The 20,211-nt window shown below is 48.1% G+C and overlaps 9 protein-coding genes and 1 non-coding gene across 10 annotated transcripts; 5 read left to right on the plus strand and 5 right to left on the minus strand.

The window, feature by feature from the left end:
* Positions 1 to 898: 898 nt before the first annotated feature.
* L228DRAFT_265792 (hypothetical protein) lies at positions 899 to 1,390 on the minus strand (the record flags this gene model as incomplete). The annotated part of the gene is made up of 1 exon (XM_018334768.1): positions 899 to 1,390. The coding sequence occupies one exon, from the start codon at positions 1,388 to 1,390 to the stop codon at positions 899 to 901; it is 492 nt and encodes a 163-aa protein (XP_018190872.1).
* A 1,246-nt stretch (positions 1,391 to 2,636) lies between these two features.
* On the plus strand, positions 2,637 to 3,637 carry L228DRAFT_66478 (hypothetical protein). The gene has a single exon (XM_018336811.1). The coding sequence runs from the start codon at positions 3,049 to 3,051 to the stop codon at positions 3,556 to 3,558; it is 510 nt and encodes a 169-aa protein (XP_018190873.1). The 5' UTR covers positions 2,637 to 3,048; the 3' UTR covers positions 3,559 to 3,637.
* Positions 3,627 to 4,814, minus strand: L228DRAFT_244128 (kinase-like protein). The gene has a single exon (XM_018331846.1). The coding sequence runs from the start codon at positions 4,655 to 4,657 to the stop codon at positions 3,716 to 3,718; it is 942 nt and encodes a 313-aa protein (XP_018190874.1). The 5' UTR covers positions 4,658 to 4,814; the 3' UTR covers positions 3,627 to 3,715.
* A 1,238-nt stretch (positions 4,815 to 6,052) lies between these two features.
* L228DRAFT_244130 (hypothetical protein) lies at positions 6,053 to 6,954 on the plus strand. The gene is made up of 6 exons (XM_018331847.1): positions 6,053 to 6,133; positions 6,194 to 6,270; positions 6,333 to 6,386; positions 6,454 to 6,547; positions 6,656 to 6,709; positions 6,766 to 6,954. Exons 1-6 carry the CDS (start codon positions 6,131 to 6,133, stop codon positions 6,772 to 6,774), a joined length of 291 nt encoding a protein of 96 aa, XP_018190875.1. The 5' UTR covers positions 6,053 to 6,130; the 3' UTR covers positions 6,775 to 6,954.
* Positions 6,855 to 8,231, minus strand: L228DRAFT_244132 (hypothetical protein). Its single transcript, XM_018331848.1, has 3 exons — positions 7,542 to 8,231; positions 7,377 to 7,481; positions 6,855 to 7,309 (listed from the first exon to the last, which is right to left on the minus strand). Exons 1-3 carry the CDS (start codon positions 8,087 to 8,089, stop codon positions 7,222 to 7,224), a joined length of 741 nt encoding a protein of 246 aa, XP_018190876.1. The 5' UTR covers positions 8,090 to 8,231; the 3' UTR covers positions 6,855 to 7,221.
* A 446-nt stretch (positions 8,232 to 8,677) lies between these two features.
* L228DRAFT_244133 (putative disulfide isomerase) lies at positions 8,678 to 11,612 on the plus strand. The gene is made up of 4 exons (XM_018331849.1): positions 8,678 to 9,267; positions 9,341 to 9,422; positions 9,482 to 10,870; positions 10,993 to 11,612. Exons 1-4 carry the CDS (start codon positions 9,026 to 9,028, stop codon positions 11,326 to 11,328), a joined length of 2,049 nt encoding a protein of 682 aa, XP_018190877.1. The 5' UTR covers positions 8,678 to 9,025; the 3' UTR covers positions 11,329 to 11,612.
* A 576-nt stretch (positions 11,613 to 12,188) lies between these two features.
* L228DRAFT_t36 lies at positions 12,189 to 12,260 on the minus strand. The gene has a single exon. It is a non-coding gene; the product is annotated as a tRNA-Met (tRNA).
* Positions 12,261 to 13,321: 1,061 nt separating this feature from the next.
* Positions 13,322 to 14,610, plus strand: L228DRAFT_244134 (hypothetical protein). Its single transcript, XM_018331850.1, has one exon. The coding sequence runs from the start codon at positions 13,368 to 13,370 to the stop codon at positions 14,421 to 14,423; it is 1,056 nt and encodes a 351-aa protein (XP_018190878.1). The 5' UTR covers positions 13,322 to 13,367; the 3' UTR covers positions 14,424 to 14,610.
* An 18-nt stretch (positions 14,611 to 14,628) lies between these two features.
* On the plus strand, positions 14,629 to 14,946 carry L228DRAFT_244135 (hypothetical protein). The gene has a single exon (XM_018331851.1). The coding sequence runs from the start codon at positions 14,678 to 14,680 to the stop codon at positions 14,867 to 14,869; it is 192 nt and encodes a 63-aa protein (XP_018190879.1). The 5' UTR covers positions 14,629 to 14,677; the 3' UTR covers positions 14,870 to 14,946.
* A 1,375-nt stretch (positions 14,947 to 16,321) lies between these two features.
* On the minus strand, positions 16,322 to 19,606 carry L228DRAFT_236434 (hypothetical protein; the record flags this gene model as incomplete). Its single annotated transcript, XM_018330827.1, has 2 exons — positions 16,322 to 18,789; positions 18,862 to 19,606. The coding sequence occupies 2 exons, from the start codon at positions 19,604 to 19,606 to the stop codon at positions 16,322 to 16,324; spliced, it is 3,213 nt and encodes a 1,070-aa protein (XP_018190880.1).
* Positions 19,607 to 20,211: the final 605 nt, after the last annotated feature.

Genomic DNA, 20,211 nt, shown 5'->3' on the forward strand with positions numbered 1-20,211 from the left:
AAAGTATTAAACGAACAAACCACGGCGGAGAACCTCATAACTGGAGCTAGCTGGTTATGCATTGCTCTCTGTACGCAATTGAGGTCTACAGAGTGGCCTGAGTTGCCCTAGGCTGGCTCGATTTGCATAGTAATTGCTGTCTTGGGCAGCGAGCCGAAAGCATCTCCTCTTAAACACGATCCAATACACAAGATGAGAACAGCAGAGATCATTTCACATTAAAGAACTATTAATCACATGAGTTGCTTGCCTAGGGCCACACGTCTCATCTTTAGGAATTGGTTCATCAAAGGCTGCGTGGGAATGGATATTACTGTTGATTTCACTTCTCTTTCACGGGGTTGCAAAAGGTCAATTCACCCTTTCATGGCTGGAATTTCCGCCGTGCTTGGCCCGGAGCATCTATATTCGCTCATCTACCCAAAATATCTACCGGGGTAGCGTAATTCATAGAGACATGGGGATCCAAAAGGAGAAGGGAGCGATCAGCAAACACATTGGTAATGATGATTCTGCCTATGTACGACGAATTGGTCAATAATATCTTGAGAGAAAAGTATAAAAGCATATACACAAACTGATGGATGACCTGTAGCATTTCTTCATCGGATAAGAAGTCCAAGAAACATTTGAGAAACAAACCGACGAGAAAACCTTGGCCCAAGCTATATGGTAGAGTTGTTAGCCGGAAAGAACGGCACAACGGCCTGTGAATATGTAAGCGCCACGACGATAAAACTCCGCTTTTGGAAAATCCCGAAATCAGACCATTCAAGCATTCGATAACAGGTAAAAAAGTATGTACGGCCAGGCCCATATCCGTCATCAGAACGATCCATACCAGTTGAACGCCTAGCCAGATGTTTATTTGCATTTATATCTAATAAAAGCTTCGCACCTATAGGCTCAACCGATCGAGACTGAGTCGGTCGATGCTTCGGTGCCTTTTCGCCATCCCAAGCTTGTAGAATCGCTCTTCGCCTCCTGCTGTGCGACCGCCAATGTACCACTTCTCGGCACCCAAGGCATCGCGAAAGCCCTCTGTCGAGCTATCAGATCCCCTTCGTTGCCGGCTTGCACTACCCGCAACGCTACCGTGGCTGCTTGGGCCAGGAGCGCCGGCTGATCTGGACAAGGGCGAAGTCTGCAAATGACCTGCTGCCTGCACCGCGGCAGTTGTGGCGCCGTTCGAAGACTGGCCGGCCTTTGTGGCTATCGAACGAGGAGCAGAAGCCGCATTCTGCGAGATGGCACTCGAAGCCGAAGCGTAAGTGGATTGAGACGAATTTGGCGGGCTTGAGGACGGAGTGGCAGCAGAAGCTTTTTGTATAGCCGAATGCGCACGAAAAGCGGCGAGGAAATTGGAGAAGAATGGCCGGTTGGTTGGCATTGTTGAAGCAGTTGTCGCGGTCGTCGTCGTCGTCGTCGTCGTCGTCGTCGAGAAGACTGCTGAGGGAATATAACGAGGAGAGAATAGAAAAGCGCTCGGACCTCGTGAAGACAGGACCAGGACTTCAGTATTATATTTAAGACTGCATATGGGCAAAATCCGACAAGCTGAACGGCCCACTTGTCAAAAGGCACCGTTTGTCTTCTTGAATCGCTTTGAAATATTAATCTGGGAGCAGCAATATTGAGGAGCCGTACGTCCGGAGTCCGACACCTCGGTAAGTGCGTCGGAAACACGAGGAGGGCTTAAAGCTGAACGAGAGTGACAACTCGGGTCGCAACGGAATGCGTTTTCTCGCCTTCACGAAGGGTGTGGCCGAGGTGAGATGCGGCTGTGGGAGATATGACCCTTTGTACGTCTTCCTCACTATTTCGTGGCTGCGAGAGATTCGGCCTGTTATTTATTGTCGATGGTGAGTAACTCAATGCCCAGTTGGATGATGGGTAAAGTCCAAGTGGGGAACGGAAGGAAGTGGGAGCGGGAGTATATAATAGGCGTCGTGTAATAGGTGGGTTTGTGCGTGTGGAGAATTCTCGGGAGCGGAGAGTTTTAGCTTCCACGCCTTTCCTCCTTCTGGACAATCAGTTTCCTTAAATCCACAGCCCACAACTACTCTGGTACTAAACGGCGGGTATTGAAAAATAAAGAATAAAAAAAGTATTAAAAATAAAATAAAACGGACAATGAAAAGAAAAGGGAGTGTCCATGAAGCAGGTATCACAGAAAGAATGGAATAAGAATGACTTTACTGAAAGATCTCTAGGTTGATCCATCGACTGTGCCGCTCTCTCCTCTCGACATTATAGCATCTGCACGTCATTTACACTTGTTTTTCTGCCTCGATAGGTGTTTCTGTTTTATCAAGATGATCATCTTGATGCTTCAAGTGTTACTTTCAAAGGCAGAGCTGGCCGTTCTGAATTCTATTCAATGTTGTCTTCTTCCAAAATCAATATTTCATTTGCATCTCTGAAATAGCGCTATTTAATCAGGCACTGATATTTCCATCATAAATTTCGCCAGTCATATTGCTTTTGCCTTCTGTAATCTTAATGAAAGCATCGCACTAGTTTCATCATCTCTCTCTCTCTCACTCTCATCCCATGTCGGTTGAACGCAAGCTCATAACTTTCCCACAATTCCGAAAAGTCCACCAAGCTTTGTGAGGAAGAATTGTCTGAATCGGCGAATGAACCTTCTAGATGGATGGAGAACCTTAAAGGTATCAAAAAGCGAGACCGCAAGTGTCGCAACGTTTCATTACGGATCATTACTCTTTTGAAAATCGACTGTTGCATTTGTATGCAACGTTTCATGCTAGTCTCGGCTTTGATCCTGATCTTCATGGCACAATGAGAACGCTACATAGCTTTCTCAGCTCATGCGGCTTTGCAGGAAAGATTCCAACAGAAATTCTGCAGTCTACAAATGGGTTTCATTTGAACAGACAAGAGCTCGTCACAGCCCTCAATATAAAAAGGGGGGAGATCCGTCTTGGTTGAAGCAAAAAAACGTACAAATTTTCCCAGGATTCCAATTTGTGATAATTCTATCTCCGGCTTGTCTCATCGCAATTCCAAACGGACTTGTTTTCAGCCATGTCGTTGGCAAGTCTTCGAATCAATAGTCTGTACATCGTCATGCATACAAAAGAAGTTGAATTTGCAGATATACCAGGACCTCTCCAATGGTCGATGTATTTACACCTTGATGGCAGAACCGGCGGCATGAGATATCGCATAGAATGTGCGAGAGGTAATTCTATTGCCAATCATGGTCACACAGCTGCAATACTCAAATCTATCGGCCTCATTGGACTCATTCGAATTGCCAACCTACCGGATGGTTTGGAGATTCCCAATCTCGTTGACAGCATCATGAGAGGATTTGACAGCCAGCTCAATACTCTTCAACTCGACTCAAGAACTTGGACTTTTAGATTACTTGAGCTCCTACAGCAGCCCTTATCTGGGCATACAATTCTCGTTTGCAACAATCTCGAAGCGCTAAGACAAGAGGCGGAGGCCTGGGGGAGATCAAATGTAATGGACGCTGAAAACAACATCCAGCCACGACCTATCCATGACTCTACCCATTGCAGGCTATAGGAGTCGCGCCGAGAAAGAATGTCTCAATGGGCGGTCTTCTTGTTGAACCGTACACACACTGCATATGGAAATGATTGATGGATAATGCATGCTATTGAGATTGACAGGAAAATTAGAATAAACACACATGGCTCTAGGAAGCAAATTGTACATTAAATCACCCCCAATATGAAAAGCATGTAATATTGTGGCGACCCCGGTCGTAATCCGCCTCTTTCATGTAATCTTTCGCACCCAACTCCACTATAAAATCATACCACCAAAAGGTTTTGCGCAATATTCTCATTGATGTAGTGTACTCCCAATACTCCGGATACCAACCAGCAGATTCCCAGTCGATGAAGCCTGATACATGCCCTTTGTGGACCATAATATTGTGGTGCTTTAGATCACCATGCGTGAACACGATCCTGTGGTTTATTGAGTGAAATTTCTCCGCCTTCGCTAGGCGTTCGGCATACACCTCTTCTGTCATTTCGTTTATCCATTTCGGAGCCAATAAATAATCGTTGAATTCGTTTAGAGATTCAAATGGCCCGCCAGACTCATGAGGGATACGAACACTCCGAAGGGATGTCCCAGTTACAGAGCAAACCCGGTCGCTGCCCCAAGGACTTTTCCACTTTCGCATTATACTCAGGTATTTTTTCAGATCCTGCATTATTTGGCCTCTCTCAGTGTCTTCGAGTGTATTATATACTTCACCCAGCTCCTTGCCAGGAAGACGACTCATAAGGATAGAGACAGGGGCGTGCGGCATGTGAGGATGAAAGCCGTAGCAAAGGACCAAAGGCGCGGGAAAGCCAGCAGCCCGGACAACTTGCGTAGCAAGGTATTCTTCAGCCCGCGTGCCATCGGACCACTTTATGATCAATCCAAACGGAAGGTCTATAATCCCATTATTCCATTCCACCCCGTACCACGGGCTATAATATCGGTAGGAAAACTCCTTAAGGTAATAGTGAACGTAAGCCCAAAACTTGGCGACGAGAGGATGATGTGGCTTGGGGACGGGCGGCATTGGCATATCGGGTTGCAGTCGCTCTGGACATGGCCAAGTCCACTCCGGCGAGAGGAAACGTTTAATCAGTTCAAACATTCTGGTTGCGCGTGCGAAGAAAAATGATGTGTAGTAAAGGTATATGAAGGATCTCTTGAATTTGTGAGTAATGGTATTTCATCTTCAGAGGCGCGATGGCAGTATTTATGTAAAATAATGCAGAGACGTACAACAATGGCTGCCGCGCGCCCATTCACAACCTCTTCCGGAGATAAAGTTCGAGTCCTGGGCACCCATTCCAGACTTTGTTCGAGTCGTCAACACTCAAAGTTCTGGACCATGGAGGAGTTCCTGCAACTAGTCGTCTCCCGAGCCTGTTTTCTTTGATCAAGTACGATGTGTACTTTGCGAGCGAAAGCAATCTATTGACATCTATTATCGGCTCACCATGAGGCATTCAAGGCGACAAAGGGACGGAAGCTTGTTTTCACAACTATGCAAAGCGAATCACATTTTCTTCTGCAGCTGGTTGTGAAAGACTTTGAATGTCAAGTCCTTCCAGGTGACTGTTTCCGGTAGTTATCATTCAGTCCCAAAATAGTTCTTTATGATGCAGACGCTGTTCTTCCAAAAACAGCCATCAGAACTTCAGAAGTAATATCAGTTTGTGTGGCTGAACAAAATATTAGTTGATAATGACTGACCCTTTGTCGTTCCTGACCAAACAGCGACACTAAAATGCACCACTGAATTTTTTAACTGCAACTACAAGAATGCAAATGCAGCCTAGTTATTTTTTAGTTCGAACTAGAGGTGTCAAATAACAAAAGTTTGATTGAGATTTCAACATCTCATGGTTCCAACGAGTGGATGCAGTGGGGCTGAACATGATTCAAAAGTCGTGCCATATGAACTCAAGGATAAGGATTTCCGGATTCGACCTTTTCCTTGTAAATTTTGCACTCCATTCAGTTGTTCTGGTAACCCGGACAGAATAAGTTTCGGAGCCGTAACAAAGAAACGGCTGCGGGCCACACTCGAGGCCGAACACTATGAAAAGATCGAGTTCTTTATCAAAATCAAGAACCACGTTGGCATCAATTGGATACATTGTTCATTCCTCAAAAGCCGGACATTATTCAAAGGTCTAAAGAACCGGCCACTGATATGGACCTATGGTTAGAGATAGACTCGATAAGCTAAGATCCCAAAGCGTGTAGTATTGGCACTTGTAGGGCTCACCTATGTCAACTATTCCTTGTCGTATGAAGACACTCATAATAATAGGTTTAAAACACTTGGGGGAAAAAATAATAATGGTTCAGCCCAAAGCAATAAGTTGATATCCATCTCCTGTGGCTGTGCGATCATAAATCACATGACTCAGCCACAGAGAACATGCCGACCAATCCGAGGTGGAAAGTCGCGCTTACCTAATTCACGATTTTCATTGGCCCCATAGACATTCAGCGCTTCCCATCGCAACCTTGGACAGCAGCAGAAGAGGATTCCCAATTCCAAACCTACAACCTTCACAGAGGCCATCCGTTCCTCTCTTGACCATTAGACATCATGGTATGGTTTTTGTTCTCGAAATCCCTGGTGCAATTGCTTTACTGACTGCGGCTCAATTAGTCTGCCGCCTGGAAGCCTTCTATGCCCTTCGTCCTTCGGCCTTCGTACCCGACTTACAAGTCGCCGTACGGCCCTATGTGAGTCAAGCATCTGCTCAATCTCTCTTCCTTGGCATGTTTTTGCTGACTATAAATAATAGCTACAAGGCCTCTCCTAACTTCCACGGCATCGATGCCCGCCAGGCCCTGAGATTGTACGCTGACCCCTTTCGAACCAATCCTTTCACTCTCGGCGAGATCGCAAGCTAAATTATTTTGCAGTGGTGGTACCATTGCCGCCTTTACTGGTGTCGCTGGTGTCTTCTGCCTCTACTTCTTCTCTGAGGTTCCCCGTGTGCGCAAGGACATTATGCAGGTGCGTCCAAAATGAGCAATTGCTGCTCCATTCATGCCATTGGAGAGGGGTGCTGGAAGCAGTGCAATATGCTTTGAAAACGGAGTATACTGATACCATGGTTTACAGAAAATCCCCGTGGTCGGCGACTTGTATGTCAAGGAGATTCCTGCCTCTGACAACGTATGTTCTCCGTCCCCTATCTAGCAGAGATTATGATACTGATATCACTTTTCCAGCCTTTCTAAAGGATTTTTTTCTTGCTTCTGCTGAATGTAGCATGGCGTGGTTGATGCGAGCCTAGAACGTTATATCTGGGAGCTGTTTGTCGGGCCGCTACGAGACTCTATAAGCAAATAATTGTGAATATAGACCAATTTTGTACAACGCTACCTGTATCACGAGCAAGATCAAACTGGAGAAACTTTCAACTGTGAGCCCTATTTATTTGGCTATCGTTGTCGATACCGTGCATCTTCCCGGCCCTCCAGCCATTCCACGAACCGCTATGATAGAAATCTGGATACACGCGCAACGACCGATCAAAGTGAGTGTACAGGGAGAGCGTGGAAGGGAACCATATGCAAATGCAAATTATCTCCTGAGGAAGAAGCGTCGCTAAATGCCCGTATATGTGTGAAAATCGTCAAAGCCCATCCGATGAGCTAGGCCCGCTCTTGTCTATGCCACTAGATTTAAGGACTTTGAGTTTGTGGCATATGTGTACCCCGTTCAAAGTATGTCCATTGACCTTCGGCTGGTTTTTCTTCGAGGTCTTCCCATCTGTACAGATATGAGCGCTGAGCTGGCATCATTAAGGTCATGTAGAATGGCCAATGGGACAACTTACACTCGGTTCTGGGCTATCACATCTGCAAGCTTGAGTTCACCTTCGGCGACTTCAATGACCTCTTCTATGAGGCCAGCGCCTATCTGGTTTTCAAGCTCGGCAATCCTATGGAGAGATAATATTAGAGGATGACAGTCTTACATCCAGGGGATTGGCTCGACATACTGGCTTGCTTCAAGCAGAGGCTCCGGGTCCCACTCAACCGTTTTGGACGCTTCATATTCGTCATGGGCGAGATTTTTCTGGCCTGCACGCTCGGCGCTCGTTCTCGTGCCTTCTAGTTCTGGCGGCCCTACATGCTCTCCATCCCACTCTTCCTCCCGCTCGTCCGGTGGCTCTCTCAATTCTGTGGCGACAAAGGTGCGACCATGATGGCTAATCTTTTGACTTCGACCAGCTTGCGGACCGCTTGACTTGAAGACCTCCGGGTGTGTTTCCATTTCTTTGTTGATTTTGGCTAGCCAAGTTTCATAGCCAGGTGGCTTGACACTCTCTACAATTTGCAAGCGGTGCTTCGTCAATGCTTCAGTTGATTGGCGGTACACGCAGGATTCTGGCATGCTCTGAAGCTTGTCCAGAGTCGCACTGTACAAATAGAGCAGCGTCGAGCGAGGGGTGGGGTGCGTGAAGAGCCCAGTCAGTCCTGTAGGACTGTTGGGCTCCAGGTAACGTGCCGGCTTAAGGGTGGCCAGCAGTCGCGTAGTTGCTCGCATGGTTATATCGATTTCTTGTAGATTCTTTGAAAGGAAATACCCAATTTCAAAAAAAAGGCAATTAGCTGCCAGTTGGCTTGATGGTTATTTGATGAAGCAAGTGGACTTGGTATAGATGACCAGCTTGACTGAGACGTGACGTTGACAGGTCAACGAACCCCAACTATTGGGAATAGCGGGCTGCCTTGAATATGGGGGGCACCACTTCCATACAGCGCTACAGTACCACTAAGTTACGGCTGGGGTACGGGTATACGGGGAACGACATGCCGGTAGCGCTTCGTACCGAGGACCCTCTGTCGAAAAAGCTAAGTGATGATTGGCGGGTTGAACGAGACGTGATTTGCGTTCTCGGTCGTTGCTTTTCTAGCAAAAAAAGCGACTTGCAACTTATGTCAGCGAAGGAAAAGCCAAACATGGCAAGGACGGTTGAGCTTTTCGGATGTTAGGTATCTCTACTTTTCCACTGCACCAAAATATTGAGAGATCCGATGTACCTTATTCTCCCTGTGGCACACCACCACTCCTTTCCATTCTTGGAAAAAGATCTCCCTTGGCCGCGAACGATTCCAGCTCCCCACGACGTCCAACTTGTGCATTCGCTATACGTCTTGGCCGGCAACCTTATACCCTCCTGACCTCTTGCATTTCCACACCACTTCGGCTGAAAGCTCGTCAGAAAACTTCACATTGGATTCGATGATCTTCTGACTTTCGCCCTCTAGCCCCCCAACGTCCATAACGTCGTCTGCCGCCACCTGTGTTCTTCGACTCCTGTCTTCACTCGTTACCGCGTTGTTTTGGCACCTTTCATCCGCTGGCCTTCTTCTCTATAGACATCAACCAGTCGACTGGATATTGGCTGCTCTTCAGGCTCACGACTGGCTGGAAAGCTAGAGGATACGAGTCCCAGGGACTGAAGCTGAACCGATCACAATGCGGTTCCTTCTCCCCGTTTCATTGGTTTCCCTGCTGCTGTCGCCAGTGATAGCAGCGCCACCGCCAGAATACACACCTGAAGCAACTGGTGCGGCAGCCACTGGCTCCTCTTTAAACTCGCAATCGATACGCGGCGAAGATTCTGAGGGAGCAGGAACAGTTTTCAATGGCGTCAATGTACCTCCTATGAAGGAAATCAACGGTGCGAAGTTTGACGAGGAGATTAAGGACGGCTATTGGTACGGCTTTGATAGCGCATTCCGGACATGGCATGCTGTGATAAGTGCTATAGAATGCTGACTTCTGAGTTAGGCTTGTGGATCATTATTCACCGTATTGCCATCATTGCCAAGCATTGGCTCCGATATATCAGACGCTCTACGAATTCTATTATGTGGGTGATGCCGCCGAATATATTGCGCATGCAATAGAAGCTAATTTTTTTTTTTCTAGACTTCAAATCCTGTTCCATCAGCCCCGGAACCTGCAGGTTCCTCTTCTCTAAACTCTTTTCGTCGGTACTACAAATTTAACTTTGGCAAGCTTGATTGTGTGGCATACGGAGACACTTGCGAGAAGAATGATGTCAATGCTTGGCCGACTCTGTCTATGTTCAAGGATGGCAAACTCCTCAAGGCTTTCACTGGCGTCAAAGATTTGGAAAGCCTTAGCGCTTTTGTCGAGGAGACTTTGGAGTCAATTCGGCCTGGATCTCGACCGAAAGAAGGGTTACTGTTACCAGAGGTTGGCGCTTCTCATGCTCCGAAGCAGGCAAAGCCCAAGCGCACTCCGAACCCTGCCGGCCAATCTGTCCCACTGAACGCGGAGAGCTTTCAGTCTTTGGTCACGACAACTCAGGATCCTTGGTTTGTCAAATTTTACGCTCCTTGGTGCCACCATTGTCAGGCCATGGCTCCGACGTGGGCTGAGCTTGGCATACAGATGAAGGAGAAGCTGAACATTGGCGAGGTTAATTGCGACGAGCAGAGCCGCCTGTGTAAGGATGCAAAAATTTCAGGGTTCCCCACGCTGCTATTTTTCCGGGGAGGCGAGCGTATCGAGTACGAAGGGCTTCGCGGCTTAGGCGACTTGCAGAGCTTCTCTAGCAAGGCTCTGGCCATTGGAGAAGGTGTGCGTCACGTCAATGCTGCAGAGTTTGAAGAGCTGGAGAAACAGGAGGAAGTGATCTTTGTGTACTTTTATGACCACGCCACCACCTCCGAAGATTTTGAGGCCCTTGAGCGCTTAACATTGAGCCTTATCGGCCACGCGAAGCTCGTCAAAACAGATGACCAATTGCTGGTTAACCGATTCAGGATTTCCACCTGGCCGCGCCTGCTTGTTTCTCGTCAAGGACGCCCAACATACTATAACGCCCTATCACCGCGCGACATGCGCGACTTCCGCAAGGTTTTGGACTGGATGCAATCCGTTTGGCTCCCTATCGTCCCCGAACTGACTGCCTCGAACGCTCGCGAGATTATGGATGGGCGTCTTGTGGTACTCGGTGTTCTGTCTCGCGAACGTTCTGGCGAATTCACTGCGGCGAAGCGTGAGATGACCAATGCCGCTTTGGAATGGATGGATAAGCAGACTCAAGCCTACCAGCTTGAGAAACAGGAGCTCAGGGACGCCAAGCAACTTCGAATAGAGGAGGCCGAGGACCGTAATGATCAGCGAGGCCTCCGAGCGGCAAAGAGTATCCGCATTAACATGGACGATTTTGAGCGAAAAGAGGTTGGATTTGCCTGGGTTGATGGTGTTTTCTGGGATCGCTGGGTTCGAACCACGTACGGAATCGATGTCAAGAACGGCGAACGTGTCATTATCAATGATGAAGATGTAAGTGAAATGTTGGAGCATTTTCCTTGGAATCCTCTCATCCATTGGGGAAGGACTTTTGGGCCCAGTGGTCTGCTTTCGAAATGTCTCTTTGGTCATTTATTAACACATGTGTTTTACAGAACCGACGATTCTGGGACCAGACCATTACTGGCAATTACATTGTTCCATCGCGGACTTCAATACTCGAGACACTTCCAAAAGTAGTAGCTTCTCCGCCCAAGCTTACGCCGAAATCTACTGCTGGCAAGATTGAGACCGTCTTTTACTCTGGACGAAGGCTGTCTTATGAACACCCTTTCCTCGCGCTAGGCCTCCTCATTGGCTTCGTATGTGGTCTGTCACTATGGGGCCGTCGCCGCATCCGACGCGCGCGTGGTCACGGTGGCGGGTTCTTCCACCTCGACGGCAGAGAAGGTCTTCTTGGGGTTGGCGGAAACAATGGAAAGGTGGATTAAGCTATTTTCTATTGTTTCGATTGTTTAACTTGGTTGTTTTGCTCTGTTTAATTTTCCTGGAGAGTGGATAGAGGTTCCCTTTTTTTTTCTCCTTTGCATGCGCAACTTTTACATTCTAACTACCTACCTACTTCATTCTTCTTCTACTTCTACTTCTACTTCTTCTTCCTTGTAATAGGTGTACCAAACTCTGGCCGCGCTAATTGCGCCAAATATTTTGCGTGTCTCTATTAGAAAAAGAGCTTTTTAAATTCAGTGAATATCGTCTACTATCATGTCCCATAACTTTTCAAGAAAATGAAAATACTTGTTGGTACTTGTTTGGCTATGCACCGGAACTCCAACGAGCTATTGACATAAGGTCCCGAAATTTGTATGTACAAGCAGCCATCTACTGAGCAAATAGTGCTCATTCCCCCCCCCCCCCCTTCCCCCAAAAAGCCAAGTAAAAAGTATTCGACACATTCCGAGCCACAGCCCCGGTAGAGAGAACGAATGACGGTGGAATCTGGAGATCTCTGCTTGTTATCATAGAGAGCCGTGTGCCATATTGATGCAATTTGTATGTGATCTTGGAAATCACTTTTACTTAAAGAACTTTTTGTTTCTGGAAATAGACAGCGCTCTTGGACTATTCCAGACAAAACCTCGTGAGAAACGGATAATTTGCAATGTAGATATACGGTCATGATATCCCCCTTTGTTAATTGCTGCGTTTGAGCGAAGAAAATTCCGGAAAAAAAAAATACAGAAAAATTACTTCGGCTTTTATTTTTTATTTTTATTTTATTTTTTTTTGGGATGAGGCGGAAGGAGGTATGTAGAAATGGAGGAAGGGAAAAAAAAAAAAAAAAGAAAAGTAGCGACACTTGGTTTCGATCCAAGGTCCTCCGGGTTATGAGCCCGGCGCGCTTCCGCTGCGCCATGTCGCTGTGACTTGTTGAAAGGAGTCTGCTAAACTCAGTTTGGTTCGTGTGAAACAAAACTGTCTGCCAAAATACTTTCTGGCCGAACTAACCCGACAAGGGTCGAGGACTGATAAACCCATCAGGCGGGGCAAGATAGTAACGAAGTCAACCGCCGACTTCTCGGGACAGCATGGGAGGAGCGAGTGAGTACCTAGGCAAATAGACGGAATGAATATCAAGTATGTAAAATATTACTTTCAAATCGAATCCGTGGCAATTGAGACTGGTAATTTCGAGTGAAATTTCAAAGATTGAAAGTGAAGCAGGTACGTGTAGGTAGGTAATAACGGGCTGATTTCAAGCACACGGGGGGTCCTTGTCATTAGATAGTCGCTCAACCTGTACCGTGCATCTCCATCCCCCGCCCCGGGGTCCCCCTCCTCACACCACTTGATGAACCAACCGCGGTGAAATATTTTTTTGAACAAGGGGAGCCGGAGTAAGTTCGTACAGAGTACAAGGGTACTAACAGCCTTGATATCTAAGGTATCGTCTCTACGAGTACTGAGATAGGATTGTTTCTCATTCGACGCCTATTCTCTGACACTCCTTGGTCAACCTATCTGGCCTGACCCTTCTCTCTTTTACGAATGAGTCCTTTCTGAAAGTCGAGACCATGAGTTTCCATGGAGACAATGTCCCGGTCGATGTTGAGCAGTCGAGATCTTCAGCAAGAAGAACGGCGAGCCCGATTAATAATTCAAAAACAAGTCATAAATCCACGAGGCATGTGACTGTGTATCTTACTGGTTGCGGGGTAGGTTTGGTCTTCTTTCCTCCCGTTGTAAAGATTGTTGCGAATTGTCATATTTTTTTCCTTCCTGTAACGAAGATGCTTTTTACATCCTTTGTCGTTTTTTGACTCTGGGTTCCTTGTTTCAAGTCAGCATGCAGGATGTGCAGTTGCAATGAGCCAATGACGACCCTACTCTGTCTTTTTTATATGTATGATTTCATTTCTTGATCCAGAGATCTTAAACGCAAATTTTATTGGATGAAACAGTAACAGGCCAATTTTTGGAAGATTTCTGGTCATGATTTCAAAATGCCAACATCCAAACTTGCATATGAATGAAGAAAAAATACAGCACAGTTGCTCACATTTCCATTGTTTCACAAAAGCCATTTGGCGATCTTCTGGATCGAAATCCGTCATTCGAAATCGCCTCCAAAATTCGATCAGAGTTGATCTTCACATTTGATTCGAACGACAACCAAACATCCACTTCTGGCGGCGCTCTTCACCGGCCATCCGATGCAGCTTATGCTCATGATCCGGAGCATGCTAGCACCAACAGCGCGAGCTCCTGTAACGCAGAAAACTCAACCGCCGCGAAAGATGCGAGAGATCCAAAGCACGAATACACGTACCGCGTCTCAATATGTTCTCGACCTACTCCACTTTTCGTCTCGTACGAGTACGTCCGAGAGACAGTCCCTGCAATCTGGGACGAAAGTCTAAGCGCCAAGACTATCCCTACCGGCACGAGCAGCAGTCACGGACCGGATGATCGAGAGGAAGATTGGGTTTTTATCGAGAAGAATGATATCCAAACGCACAATGCTCATGTGCATGGAAACGAAGAAGAGAAGAAGGAGGAGGGGGACCATCACCATCACGTCCCTGCATTCGACTACATAATCCACCTCGGCGCTGGTTTTCCTGGAGAATACCAGATCGAAACAATCGCCTGGTCAAAAGGCTACGGCGGACTAGACGTTGATGGGAAACCTGGACCATCTCCTGCGCGGAACCCCGAGACTGGACGACCGCTCGATGACGGAGAACGCCTGGAGACGAAATTGCCCGTTGCGGACATTGTTGAGCACGTCAAACGCCGGGCTCGAGATCAGCTCCGGGATGATGAGGACGATGACGCGATGAAGATCAAGATCAAGACATCACGCGATGCGGGCCGGTATCTATGTGAATATATCTTCTATAATTCTCTTCGTGCCGGCGTGACGCGGTTAGGACCAGAACTTGGCACGAGCAAGTCGCTCTTCGTCCATGTCCCTAGAGAATACGATGACGAGTGGATTCAACGCGGAGTGCGGGTGTTGGAGTGGATCATAGAGGGGCTAGTAACGCAGCTGGCTCGGAAAGAAGGATGCAATATGGATTAGGGATGACTTTTTTTCCCTTCTCTTTTTGTCCCTCTCTTTCTTTTTTCCCCCCCTCTTTCTCTTTTTCTTTTTTTATTATTCTTCCTGTTTTGTGATAAGCTCGTACAATAGCCTGCTAGGTCTGCCAGCGTATGCGTTTTTTTGTTTTTTTTTTTTGTTTTTGTTCTTTTTTTTTGGTTTGGGGGGGGGGGGGGGGGGGGGGGGGGGTTGTTTGTATTTTTATTTTATTTTATTTTTTATGGTTTTTGGTTTTCATGCCTTGCAATAGAGTACCATATCAAAGATCCAGCGATAGTCAACAGACACCACCGTATACCCATTTCACCCACACTGCAGCACTCTTCATCTTCTCATTCAACCTTACGCGCACTATACCAAGGCGCACTTCACAGATCGAGGATCATTCCAACTGTAATATGATAACATCCTATGCACACTCCAAGTGATCTTCTCTCTTTATCTTGCAATTCGTTCTCCAATATATATATAAACATGACCTTCTTGCCATACATAGAGCAACGACCAGTACTATATCTACTTCTAGACAGACGGACGGACGGACGGACGGACGGACGGACTGACCTGCTGTGCGATAACAAACACATTTCTTAGAACTCACAGGGAGCATACAGTCACCTGTCGCTCCAGCAAATTCGAATTGCATATGAAATGGAATTCTCAATTGCCGCAGTACAAAGGTGTGCTGTGCGCACTACAATTAATCCGAATTGCATTGACAATTGTTATCTTTCGTTCCCTCAAGCTGAGAGAATACTGGTTGTGCTTGACTCTTGACGGTTACTGGATTTTTTTTTCATAAGTCGAGTATAGTCTTTCTCCGAAAGATGCCCGTTTGATCTAAGCAGATGCGATGCAGTAATCTATAAATCTATAAGTCTATTTCCAGATGCTGTTACCGTTCACCGTTCATCGTTCACCGCTGACCCTGAACCGCTGATGTCGAAGTTTCCATCGAGCATCATAAAAGCTAAAAGGGAACGCTTTAGTCTTAAATATGATATGATATGATATGATATGAAACGGTAAAGCGTCATGTAATATGGACGGTTTAATATATAAAGTCAACAAATACGAACCACTCCCTATCTATGTGTCTTAGAGGCATTCATGCAACAATAGGATGGAAAAGCAGAAAAACTAAGCCAGATATATTCACACCATCTTTTTTTATCCAACTTGCACACCTAGAGAGTAAAAAAAAAAAAAGACAGCAATTTAAGGGGGGGGGGGGAGGGGCACAGAAAGGCTCTCCCTCTCTCATTCATGCATCGCCCTATGGCGTGCGGAAAAGGAGGGGGAAAACCCGAAAGTCGAAAACAGAAAATAGAATGGATGGGGGGAGAGAGAGATATATATATAATATCAAAGATTTGATGCTGTGATCATATTTGAAACTTTCTATCGTCAGAATAACCGGAGAGGTAAGATAAGTAAAAACGCAAGACACATAATGGTACACATTACGCTGCAATGCGAGCAGATGCTCAGCCAAGATATGCAAGACGCAAAAGCACCAATATGAGAAAGTAATATTCACAGGAGAAGGGAGAAGGAGAAAAAATAAAATAAAAAGGAAAACAGAAGAGGAAAAAAGGAAGAAAAACTCCAGTCCGCCATTCTCCGGCAATGCTAACAAGTCTAAGACATCTAAAATGCCAACTCTATAAACTTTTTTCTATGTTTGGATGGTCATGCTGAAAGGAAATCAAGATATTTATATGTTTAAAGAAGTGAGAAAGATTTTGAGCGTCATGCAACAATGTTCTTCGCTCCAATTGGCAGAACAAAGTTATGGTGCAGCAAGAAAAAAGCGGGGTAGATGGGAGAAAAAAAATTTGTTCAGGCGCCTGGTTGCATCACGGAGAGCAGAAGAATACCTACAGACCTAGAGGGACATGTCCAACACCAGGCACTGCCGTAGAAGTGGTCTGGTCGCTGATAGGCTTGTAGATAAGCTTCATATCCAGGTTGAGGTCTTCAACACCGAAGCTGTCATCAATGTTACCAACCGAGCCAACTTCCTCACCGCGCGCAGCATGGTCGGACGCAACCCAACCCTTGATCTTTTGCAGGAGACTCATCACCTGAGCCAGGCGCGTATCAGCAGGCACCTTCCAGTCAAGAGCACGGTAATTGCGAAGGATGATGCGTGCGAGCCAGTAGAAATGGACAGCATCGCGGCACAATCCTTGCCTCCATTGCCTCGGAGAGCCAACTGGATATTGAAGAGACAGATCCTCATCCCAGACTTGCTTCCACTTTTGGAGTGCCTGGTTCATGCTCTTGAGGAATTGCTGCCCGCCAGGAGATTGGGCACCCGTGGCGTATTCAATAGGTGTCTCGCGGCCACTCGTAGCAGCGCTACTAGAGGCGCTCATGCTGACCCAATCATTCTGCGGCATCGCCCTGGCAAGATTCACGTCAGACAAGCTCATCTCGCTCCAGCCAGCGAGGCCCAGGCCTTGAGAGATTTGCCTTTGACCTTGCCAGAGAAGAATGTGCAGAGCATGAATGAGAATGAACTTGGACAAGACATTCGTCGTGCGCGTCTGGAAGGCATACACAGGGCTCATCAACGCCTTGAGAGCCTGGCTCATTTCAGGCTGCTGAATACGGCGACTGCCAGTGATGTTCCTGCCTTGGGCTGTCGAGCCGTGCAACCCGAGAGCATCGGCACATTCGACAGCCGTCTTTGCCTCCCACGCAGCATCGTCCGCGGGCAATGGAAGCCGGATTTCAAAGGGGTTAAGTTGCGGCGGCATGTTGAAGTAAATGGTCAGAGACGAGTCGATGAGGAAGCATGCATACATCAGCCGAGACCGCTTCTCCTGTTCCACCCAGGCAGACCAGTCCCAGTCTGCAGTGAACCGATCGATAGGCTGGCCGATCTGATGCAGAACGCTGTAGGCCGAGCTTCCCGGGCCCGCAGGATGCAAGAAGCCAGCATCGCGCACCATTGCGACCAAAGTAGCAAGCGACTGTTTGGCAGCCTCCCGCTGAACCAGATCGCCGTGCCAGATACACATGCTCTGGAAGAGAAAGAGAGCCTGAAGTTCTTCAAACGTAAAAGGACCATTATTGCGCGAACCGGCACGGATGGCGCCGCTACCTTTGGTGGTGGGGAATACGGTGGGGAAGTGTCGTTGAATGGCTGCGCGAGTGCGCTCCATGAGGAATTTGACATCGGCGCCACTGACCTTGTCCGAGTAGACGGCACCCAGACACAAAACGCCGAGAACTAAGCCGTTGAACGCTTCGACGATGTTGAAGGTTGGCATATGCACAATGGGCCAATGCGTCTGGTAATTCGCGAAAAGCTGGACAAAGTGCTTGATGTTGTCGACGCTCAAGATGCGCCTCAGCACTCCGGTCGCCTGGTAATCATCTACAGATTGGTCTGCTCCTTCTGCTGAGAGGCAGAACCCAACAAGCCGATCAGCCTTTGCTTGCAAAGGATCATCCTGAGAAGTCTCAGGATTCCAATGTGGGAAAGTGCCTACTAGTGCTTCTGGCCCAACGCCCCCCGCCTGGTACAGGCCAGGAAAGGCGGAGTCGTGGTGTCCATCAGGGTGCCCATCAAAATGCCCATGAGCCATGCCTTGCTCAGGCTTCACATGCAAGTTTGCGTGCCCTCCAGAGGAATGGAAGAGCGGGTCCATGAAGCCGTCGTGGGAATTTCCGTGAAACATATTTGACCAGTCGAATTCATGCCCGGTACCGGAATGCGTGCCGTTGTACATATTGCTTCTGTGGTTGGCGTCCAAATTGAAGCCATGGTCAGGGGTATGGTGTCGATAGTCATAGCCGTGCGAGAAATGGCCCTGGTTGTTAGGCATGGCATAGGCTGGCATACCGTGGTCAAGGGTCGAATGATACGTTGACGGAATACCTGTCCCATGGGCTGCGTCAAAGCTAGCTCGATTTGAACCTGACGGGCCAGGACCAGTCAGACTTCGTTGATCTCTACCGTCGCCGCTGTTGGGTCGCTTGATGCCATTAGCACTGCCATTCAAAGGAGCGAGAGCAGGGTGCGGCTCGTCCAGATATTTGTTTTGATTAGGGGCAGGCAAGGTCGAGGAGACCCCGCCGATTGGGGCAGGCAGGGAATTATCATGAAAGTCATCTGCTCCGTTCAAGTTGAATTCTGGATTCTCGGAGCCAGCTGGAGCCTGTTTATTCTGTCCAGGGAGGGTCTTCTTCAAATGTGCCTGTGAATGTGAGAGATGACTAGCACCAGTTGGATTTCCTCGTCGGAGCGAGCACTTTTGAAAGTGACGCTTCAGGATATCGCTGCGCGAGAAGGTATCTTTGCAAAGAATGCACATGTACGGACGATCACCCGTGTCTGAGAGGCAAGGTCAGTGAGCAGGGGTCATGCTCAAGGGCAGAGAGAGACCAAAAAAAAAAAAAAACTTACGCCGGAGTAAATGCCTTTTAAGATGCTTTGCATGGAGGTAGGTCTTGTTGCAATGAGGGCAAGGGAATTTTCCATCCGCATCCTTGGCAGGGATTGTAGTATTCTTTCCTGAGGTAGGAGTGTTTCCACCCACTGCAGCAGCTCGTCCTGGAGCGCTCGGCAGTATGCCACGACGACCCTGAGAACCAACGACATGAGTAGGCTGTTGTTCGTGATCTGAGAGGACCGGAGTCTGCGGGAGCGAAGGCGACGGACTGTACTGGGAGGGCAACGTCAAAGGCCCCAGGCCACCGCTCGGCATCGGACGGAGGGGAACGGGCAGGCGGCCATGAGGCGGCGCAGGCGCGATAGGATGAGGTTGTGCGTGTGCCAAGGTAGCCGTCGAAGGGAGGGGCTGAGAGGTTTGATACGACGTGCTCGGTTGAAAGTAGGATCCTGTTCCCATATCCCTCAGAGACGACGACGAACCCACATGAGGGAATTGACTCGACGGGGTGCCGGGAATGGAAACATTCGGAGACTGCGCTTCCCTGGGAGTGTGCGAAGCACTGCTCGCCGAACTACTGTAGACAGAACGAGCAAAGGAAAGAGCTGCACTCTGGGGTTGCAGCGGCGGCAGCGTATGAGCAGGCAAATGAGAATGCTGAAGAGGCTGTGACTGTAGCCCACTGAGCGAGGTCAACTGCGGCAAGTGGCCAGAGGACACAGACACATCAGACCCATTTGGAGGGAAATGAACGTCCATGATGACGGATTGGGCTTTTCAATGACTTGTCGAGTAGGATCGGATGGAAGGTCTTCGCTGTCACTGTCGAGAACAAAGTTTCGACGACGATGCAAAATTTCTTGCGGGCACCCGACCAGCAGGTTCCGATGGCGGAAAAGAGACTGCGACCCTCAAGCGGAGGGGGGCCAACGACGCAAACCGACGATGTAACAACACTTCAATTGTCGACGACGATATCCTCAAAGATGATTGAGTTCGAGAGGATTGTTTGTGCTGTTCGACGGTGGCCTGTTGACGCGTGGGGATGGAGAGGCGTCGCGAGCGATGTAATGGTCCCACCGAGAGCCGCGAGGTGGAGCACTTTTGGCACCTCCAGGCGAGTCAATCAACTTTAAGGAGGGTCCTTGCACCTCCCACCTTTTCTCTGTCGTTGCGCAATGCAAAAGACAGACTAACCGTTCTTCTGGTGGACGGTGATATCGACAATGATGATGTTGGATGGTGGGGGAAAGTTAGAGGGGAACGTTGTTCTTGGATGACCTCGACGTGTCTTGGATTGTGTCTGCGCTGAGCGGAGCGAACGATTCAATGCTGCAAATTCCGGGGGTGGGCGGTGAGAAGGC

The sequence above is a fragment of the Xylona heveae genome, assembly GCF_001619985.1.
Source record: "Xylona heveae TC161 unplaced genomic scaffold L228scaffold_2, whole genome shotgun sequence".
NCBI classification, from domain to species: Eukaryota; Fungi; Ascomycota; class Xylonomycetes; order Xylonales; family Xylonaceae; genus Xylona; species Xylona heveae.

Coding starts and splice junctions, on each gene's coding strand:
- L228DRAFT_244135 (XM_018331851.1), top strand. CDS start 14,678: ATGCCTTGCAATAGAGTACCATATCAAAGATCCAGCGATAGTCAACAG.
- L228DRAFT_244134 (XM_018331850.1), top strand. CDS start 13,368: ATGAAGAAAAAATACAGCACAGTTGCTCACATTTCCATTGTTTCACAA.
- L228DRAFT_244128 (XM_018331846.1), bottom strand. CDS start 4,657: ATGTTTGAACTGATTAAACGTTTCCTCTCGCCGGAGTGGACTTGGCCA.
- L228DRAFT_66478 (XM_018336811.1), top strand. CDS start 3,049: ATGTCGTTGGCAAGTCTTCGAATCAATAGTCTGTACATCGTCATGCAT.
- L228DRAFT_244133 (XM_018331849.1), top strand. CDS start 9,026: ATGCGGTTCCTTCTCCCCGTTTCATTGGTTTCCCTGCTGCTGTCGCCA. Junction 9,268..9,340: donor GAGATTAAGGACGGCTATTG/GTACGGCTTTGA, acceptor CTTCTGAGTTAG/GCTTGTGGATCATTATTCAC. Junction 10,871..10,992: donor TCATTATCAATGATGAAGAT/GTAAGTGAAATG, acceptor TGTGTTTTACAG/AACCGACGATTCTGGGACCA.
- L228DRAFT_244132 (XM_018331848.1), bottom strand. CDS start 8,089: ATGCGAGCAACTACGCGACTGCTGGCCACCCTTAAGCCGGCACGTTAC. Junction 7,482..7,541: donor CCTCTGCTTGAAGCAAGCCA/GTATGTCGAGCC, acceptor ATCTCTCCATAG/GATTGCCGAGCTTGAAAACC. Junction 7,310..7,376: donor GTGATAGCCCAGAACCGAGT/GTAAGTTGTCCC, acceptor ATATCTGTACAG/ATGGGAAGACCTCGAAGAAA.
- L228DRAFT_244130 (XM_018331847.1), top strand. Junction 6,387..6,453: donor GCCCGCCAGGCCCTGAGATT/GTACGCTGACCC, acceptor ATTATTTTGCAG/TGGTGGTACCATTGCCGCCT. Junction 6,548..6,655: donor TGCGCAAGGACATTATGCAG/GTGCGTCCAAAA, acceptor CATGGTTTACAG/AAAATCCCCGTGGTCGGCGA.